This window comes from Crocodylus porosus, unplaced genomic scaffold (assembly GCF_001723895.1).
Source record: "Crocodylus porosus isolate Cpor-Errol unplaced genomic scaffold, CroPor_comp1, whole genome shotgun sequence".
NCBI classification, from domain to species: Eukaryota; Metazoa; Chordata; order Crocodylia; family Crocodylidae; genus Crocodylus; species Crocodylus porosus.
In genome coordinates this window covers 115,662,752-115,670,627 of record NW_017728947.1, presented here as the reverse complement: position 1 = coordinate 115,670,627, position 7,876 = coordinate 115,662,752, and the positions used below count along the sequence as shown (strand labels likewise).

Sequence of the window (7,876 nt, the reverse complement as noted above, 5' to 3'; positions counted from 1 at the left end):
GCAGTGAGGAGCCCCCCCCAGGAGTAAAGAGGAGGGCCAAGACACAACAGGGCCCAGATCAAACCACGTCAGCACCATCTGCAAGGCTTGGACTGTTGGGGTTGGAGGAGGCCTCATAGGTACTCCCCAGTAGCGTGGGGTTTCCTGGTGCCAGAGGGGGCACAGCATTTGCGGGGTGCATTGGCCCCAGCCCCAGAGAGAGAGTGGGGCAGTGAGGAGCCCCCCCCAGGAGTAAAGAGGAGGGCCAAGACACAACAGGGCCCAGATCAAACCACGTCAGCACCATCTGCAAGGCTTGGACTGCGGTGTAGGGGAGGAAAAGCCACAGGTAGCACCCCCTGTCACCAGGGCACAGAAAATGGGCAGTCTCCAGCTGATTACAACAATCTATTAATCAAATAAAATCAAGGCGTGGCAGGAAAGTAAGCAGGCGGTTGGCCCATTACAGGAGGGTGGAGCCACTCCCAGGAAAGCTCCGATACTGATACTCCTGTCACAGGGTGTCACAAATCCCACCAAAATTTGGGATGTTTGTGGAGCATCATGCAGTTTCTCTTATGCTTGTTTTACTAACATGGCACGTGTGGCCTTGTTGAAAGGCCACTGTTATGTTGTATTCCTTCATGTCACTTTTATTACTGTGTGGTTGATGCTATGCTGCCTGTAAATATCTTTACGAATTTAGACATGGTTCAGTCAAGGGAACTGAGGGATGCATACTTAAGGAAGAGGGCATGGGTGAAACTGCTAAGTATTGCTTGCCATTGTGTTACTAGGGCAAGAACAACTGCTACTCCCAAACACAGGCAGATGGGTTATTGTGGGGATGGGCACCCTAGAGACTGGCTGCCAGTAATGGGAAATTTAACCCCTTAATGGCAAAGGCATGTCTGAGTAATGAGCCATTAGGTAGAGAAATTTCAGTTGCCCCAGATAGGAGAGAAATTTCTCCAGTAGGGGTGTCAAACTCATGTGGACCCACAGGCCAGAGTGGGGCCCAATGTACCAGATCAAGCTCACAGGGCTAGTCCGGTGCAGTCATAGCATATGCCCTGGATCACCCGTGCAGGCTGACTCCAGCCCCACATACCATATGCAGTATGTGCCAGCCCTAGCTCTGGGCCCAAGCATGACAGGGCTTGTGGAGTCAGTCTGCAGTACACTATGCACAGCACATGAGGCCACACTGGGGCAAGTGCTCCATGTAACAGCCACACCAGACATACCCTGCATGCTGGATCCAGTATGCAGGGCTGTTCTGTAGATTCAATCCAAACCAACCCAGATCCGGTGCACAGGGTCGGTCTGGCATGGGAGCTGCGTGCAGAACGTGCCCCAGACCGACCTGAAACCTTGTGCACTGGACAGGTTCTGCAAGCCACATGTAGTGTGCAAGACTTGGGCCAGTGCAGTGTAGTCCCCCCGTCCCCCACCGGGCTTAGTTTAACCGGTGGAGCAGGTCAGCCAGTCTAGCTGAGAAGAGCCTCCTCCCCAGGGGACAGAGGTGGAGGCCATCTCTTCCCAGGAGCTCACTGCCTCTCTTGCCAAAGAGTAGGCTGTGAGGTCTGGCACAATGGCAGTGGAGCTGAAACTTGCAGGGATGAGGAGTGATTCCAGGGCAAACCTTGATCTGTCTTGGGGGCCAAGCAATGGGAAAGCAGGGAAAAACTCAGTGTTCTGGGGGTACCCCATGGATGGGTTGGTGACAAGAGGTGTATTTCAAAGGGCAGCACCTGGTAGATTTTAACTGTTGTGTGTGAGAGTGAGCTGAGAACAAATCAAACACAGCAAATCTGCTCTAACTTTAACCTTGACAAAGGAGTGTTGCAGTTGGAGCAGTTTTACTGCGTTTGAATCATTTTCAGCTCCTTTACACAAAGAATTAGAACGTACCAGCTCTTGCCCTTCGAAATGTTCCCCTTTTGAAATAATTACAAATGTACATGTGTCCATACCCTGTATGGCTTTTGTCCTGCACATTTTTATAGCACTCAGTCCCACTGAAGTTTGATGCTGGACTCTACATATGGGTCATACTTTGTCTTAAAGCACAAAAACTAATGCAATACTACCAAATAATATACATTACATATAAAAGAGAGAGAGTGTGTGTGTGTGTGTGTATATGTGTGTGTTCAGAACTCTGAAGATCACAACTCTAGTTGGTGTAAATCAACTCAGCTCCACTAAAGCCAATGATGTATAAATATAACCAATATAAACATTGGTTTATAACAACTGCAGATTTGACCCTGAATGTTCAGACATTTATGAATTTATAATGAATGAATATAATTTAATGAATTAATGTAATTTAAATTATAAGTCATTTTTATGATGGTACTAGAGCTTTATCATAAAATTAACTCACTGTGTCCATGAAATGCAAATCATCTTTGCTTCCACCAAATACCATCACCTCCCCTTCTTTGCCAAGACAGGCTGTATGCCACAACCTAAAAAATTATAAATATAATGAGTGACTGTATAATAATGGATTACTTGCCTATTATTAGTAAGACAACCTAAATTAGCTGACTTAGTGTTTTTATTCATGCAAAAAGAAAATTGAATAAGGACACAACAAACATACTTAAAAGGAGCACTCCATTTTGTAAATGCTAAGACTTACCAAGAAGAACTTTAAGCATTTTAAAACTTTTATTTTAGTGAAAAATACAGCATTCCAGGAGGCTCCAACACTCAGAAATAAAATCTGAAAGATCAAATTATTCACGTCTTTACCAGTATGAGAAGATTAGAAGTAGGGAAGAGCAATATGATCAGGCATTTTACTTTGAAGGGGCTTTGTTGAACAATTTTCCCATACACTAATATATCGATGTGCCTGTCACGCTTCTCTGTAGGTTAGTTATACATATTTTGGCTTAATTATCAGTACTCTACATAAAATGCTACGGTGGAAAAATTAGATAACTATAAAATATCTCTGTTCTTATAAATATTTTATTTTATAACATTTTCCACTTTATTATTAATTCATAACTAGAGTACTGACTGAGTTGAGGTTGTGAGTTCTTTGGTGCTGACTCTCATTCCTGGATTCTAAAACTGTGGTCACAGAACACAGGCCCGTCTGTGCCAGCTCCCATCAATCTCTGCCTCACCCAAGATTTATGTGGATCATTTTCTTTTTGCTACGCATTTTCCAAAATTAAGCTCAAGATAAGTTTATTGTGTATATGAAATAGCTTGGAAAAAAATCTTCTCTTATAAACTTACTTATGAGATTCACATAAACAGGTTCCACTGTGCTGCATTTATTTATTTAAGGATTAACTGACCAAATTCTCCACTGTTTTCTGCTAGCACTATCCCCAATAAAGGGGATAAGAAGGGATAAGAGTCACTGTAGAACTGGGGCCCTTATGTTTATTTAGCTACTAACAAAAGTATGCATAAATAAATGGAATTGTCATTCAAAATGCATTCATATTTTCTTACTTCATTCATTTCAGTAATTATTCACTCTTCTCCTTACACTAAACTGTATCCCACCTTTTTTCTTCCTCATACCTGTATATAGGTCTGTCTCTGTCTTATCTGCATTAGGAAAACTGTGGCCTGGATTTCCTCATCGAAGAACACTGGAAAGCCTTTCCTGCCTTGACTTTGTTGACATTCTAGCTTGCAACCTGATGCTTTTTCTATAGACTGATAATGTCCTCTCACAGCTGCTCTAACTTATCATCACCTAAACATTCTAATAAAGCATGTTATTTACATAATGCATAAGCTGAATTAACAATCTTTTCACACAGTCTCTCTACCTACAATTAGAGTCATGACATCATTTATGCTTTAGTTAAACAGTGGAAGTTTACAGCTTAAACAAAATTAATTCTGGGCGGAGATGGCAGGAGGGAGGGGATTCAAAGTGGGAGGAAGGGAGAGGAAGGGAGGAAAGGTTTTTTATAGATCTGTCAGAGAGATTATTCATTATGCATCATTCAAAACAAAAATAATTCAGAATTTTTAGGGGGACCACCATAAATATTGTTTTAATTGAAGCTCAGGTAAATATATCAATAAACTTGTGCATGTGACATATGCTATATTTTTATATATGTACATATCAAGATTTTTACCTACACATTTAAGAAACTGTTCTCAAATCATTTCATGGCAGAGGTTTTGATTAAAGACCTTCTATATTGCAGAAGTCCTGCACTAATCCTCTGCATATACGAAGGCAAAGGGCACAGGTATAATGCTCCGCGCCAGTTTGAAATAATCCAGCGTATAAAGGGACCCTGGGTATAGACCACAGCAGATGCTTTTATTCTGTTTACTGGGCTAGAAGGAAAGCCTGTGCAAGTCAATCACAGAACAAATTTCAGTGAGGTCTGATCAGTCTCAGATCTACCACTTGCTAAAAATCTGAGCATAGGAGTCATATATATTACTGAGCATAGGAGTCATATATATTACTCTAAACTACAGCCTGGAGGAGTGCCTGTCAAGTGGTTCTTTGGCCTGCCCCATTCAGGACAATCATATAAAGCTGGGTTACTTTTATATGATTCAGTAGCTACTTTATGGGAGAAAGTGTAACTAGGGAACTGGAAAGGAGGTCAGATGATAGTTTCTATTTGTGACTGCCATGACCTGCTATATTACCTAAGACAAATAACTCCATCTCTCACTACCTCAGTTTCTTCATAAGAAAAAAAATGAAAAATGATATATACGTTCCTGTGCATAGCATTTTGAGAACTGTAGATGGAAAATGCTACAAGAAAGCCAAGTAAAACTTGTACCTGGAAATAAAATGCCACCTTGACTTGACATGCAGTTCTCTTTACAAAAACTATTAGTACCAGCATTCATTATAAAGTATAATAAATACTGAAGATAATAGACAACACATAGTAATGAAAAACCATAAAACATAAGTTGTTTAAGCTCAGTTTCTAAAATATTTTGATAAATACATTATTTTAAAGGAATATGTTCCGACTTAACACAACATACAACTGTTTTAAAATACTCAGTAGTTTCAGTAAATGCTGTTCTTTCTTTCTTTCTTTCTTTTTACCTAGGCCTGCTCTTCGGTAAGTGGGTAAGTTGTCTCCATCCATTTGTTGTAGTACTATGAATCCAACCATCACCTGCAAATAAGGAAAAATATACATCTTAGTACTCCTTCTTGGGGAATAAAATAGTACCTTTTTGTTTTATATTATCACTATTATATATTATCACATCAAGAAACTGCTTGTTATAGTTAATGAATTAACAACCACCATTTCAGTGTTTTTATAACTGAACACAGTAAATTCTCTTTTATTCAGAATAGAAAAAGTCAATTACCTTGACATCTGGACTTAAAACACTTTAAAAAAATAAAATATGCAAGTCAAATTAGGATGACTTTTGAAAATGACAGAACTATATTCATCACTGTGAAGCCTGCTGTCTCAGATAATTCATAAATCTTAAAACCACCCCTCAGCATTCCTTCACTTTCTTTATCTCTCTCTCCCTATATCGGTTATTGTTTAGACATTAACCGCAACTATTCTTTTTTCATTTAAGTAAAAAGTTGACCTATGCAACTCGCAGGTTGCATAGGTCAAACTGGGACATGTGACTAATGCTACATTTATCCCAAAACAGCTATTGTCTCTAAATTATTATTTGTGTATTGTTAGTGCTATTACTGGTGCAATTCAACTGATGACAATTAAGTGAATGAATGAAAATCTCACCCTTGTCTTATACATTTTAAGCTCTTTGTACTGTATAATATGTATCTACAGTGCTATATAAAATAATAAACTCTCTGAATAACTATTCATGTAGGGTGAGAATCATAAAACAACAGCTAGAACAAAACAGCTTCATAATAGAGATGAATATGTATAACATCCTGGTTGGCACTAAAAAATGCATGGCAGACTCAATAACCTTTAAATTACTTACTGAGTGGAACATTATCTGAACTCAGTCCACCAAAGAGGAAAAGCTTGTCATCCCCTACAGAAGTCAAAGTGTGCCAAGATCGATCTTTTGGTTTCTCTCCATTAGTATGAATTCTTGGTAAAACAAACAAGGAAAAAGTTAAAAGAATGCTAAAACTAAACTTGTCTGGCAGTTCATTGCATTCTGTAACAGGCAGGGACCCTCCTCTGATGCTAAAGGCTATGTTGGAGTAAACCTCAACTACGCTCTACAACAAAATGCTGTTCAAAACTGAAACAAAAAGTCTTGTACTAATTGTTACGAGTACAAGCTATAACATTATTTAAAACTATTACTTATTATTATTTAATAGCTGCGGAGTAAAGTGTCACTGTCTACACGTGGAATGCTATTAGGTTGCATTAAACTAATTAACACAGCCATAATTGTTCTCTGAACATACCACTTACAATAATTATATTTACAAATCTCAAACTCATTGCAGGATTTTTTAAAACTAGTGATGTGATTATTTGATGCACATGATCAGTTTTATTTTAGGAAATGAAGAATAATGTACTGAAAATGCACAGGCTAAATAGCTAAATTCACTTCTATTATTCAAGCTAAACATAACAAGTGAGGCTACAGAATACTATAGTTCTTCCGTTCCTGAGAAGAGTTATATCTTTAATGAGTGTAAGTGGTCAGGACTTTGGCTTTACCTCTTATCCAAAAAGGTGCTACATTATCATAGTGCCACATATTCACTCAAACTTGGAGGTGTCACGGAGCAGTGACGCAGGAGCGGCCGTGATCTCTCCTGGCGCCCCTACCATGCCAAGTTGCCTGTCTAACACCATCATTCTCGCCCGCCACGACTTTGATGGTTCTCTAATATTAATGGGAGGCTGCCTTTACTTGGCCCCTTGGACCGGTGCTCTTGCCCTTTAGGTCCCTGCTCTCTACAGATAGGTTCTGGTGCCCCAGCCCTATGGGCGTCGCGTGGCTCCTTCCACCCCCAGTACCACGCCCCAAGCCTCTCAGTTGTTCCAGACGTTATCTCGTCTATGCTCTTTCCTCGCTGGGGCTCTCCGAGGCCTCTGACCGCATGCCCGCCCTCACCGGGCTCCTTCCTCCCATACTTGCCCTCACTGGGCTCTCTAGTCATACGCTTGCCCTCTCCCGGGGCCTCTCTGTGTACATGCCCTCTAGCTTCTACTCACGCGCTCGCCCTTCTCCAGGCTTCTCACTAAGGTTCGCCCCCTTTCTGGGGCCTCTCCCACACAGACAGTGCCCCCACTGGGGCCCGTCTCCCCGCGCTCACGCCCGCTCTGGGGTTTCATCTCCTGCGCTTCCCGCGGTCCAGTTGCCCGCACTGGGGCCTCATCTCCCGCGCTTCCCGCAGTCAGGGCTCAGGTGGCCATAGCCGTACCTGGCCCCTTGACCCTCCTCATGGGCCTTATGCCCACTGGGCTTTACTCCCGATATTGCCCCTCTGGGCTGGGATTGGGACACCCCACTAGCTCCTACCGACGTCGCCCACACTGGGCTGGGGTCGGGACACCCCAAAACGCAGCACTACTCTCCAGTGCACAAATGGCTGTGCCTTCCCTGGCACCAAATTACTGCACCCTCCCAGGGCACCAGGAACCCTACGCTACTGGGGAGCTCCCCTGAGGCCTCCTCCAACCCCTACAGCCTCTCCTGGTCCTTCGGTGTTACACAAACAACCAAACCGAAACATAAAGCCATGAGCCTACCGGCTGTAACACAAAATAAGCCTCCTGGCTATAACATAAATTCTACACGCCACCCTGGCTATTCTTCATCCCTGTCAGGGTTCTCTCCACCCCGTACCCTCATGCCGGTGCTCAAGCGGTCTGGCTGCTCTGCTCTGCTCTGCAGCAGAGCTCCTGCTGCGCAGGCTGCCAGAGGGAACTGCCTGCTA

At 42.3% G+C, this 7,876-nt stretch overlaps 1 protein-coding gene across 1 annotated transcript in view; it reads right to left on the bottom strand.

Annotated features, from left to right (window-relative positions):
- KLHDC1 (kelch domain containing 1) overlaps positions 1 to 7,876 on the bottom strand; it is a 44,543-nt gene that overhangs the window by 8,453 nt on the left and 28,214 nt on the right. Inside the window, exons 9-11 of the mRNA XM_019550988.1 lie at positions 5,947 to 6,059; positions 5,060 to 5,132; positions 2,372 to 2,456 (exon numbers count right to left, since the gene is read on the bottom strand). Of these exons, the coding sequence (XP_019406533.1) occupies positions 2,372 to 2,456; positions 5,060 to 5,132; positions 5,947 to 6,059 (271 nt within the window). The remainder of the gene's footprint in view (positions 1 to 2,371; positions 2,457 to 5,059; positions 5,133 to 5,946; positions 6,060 to 7,876) is intronic.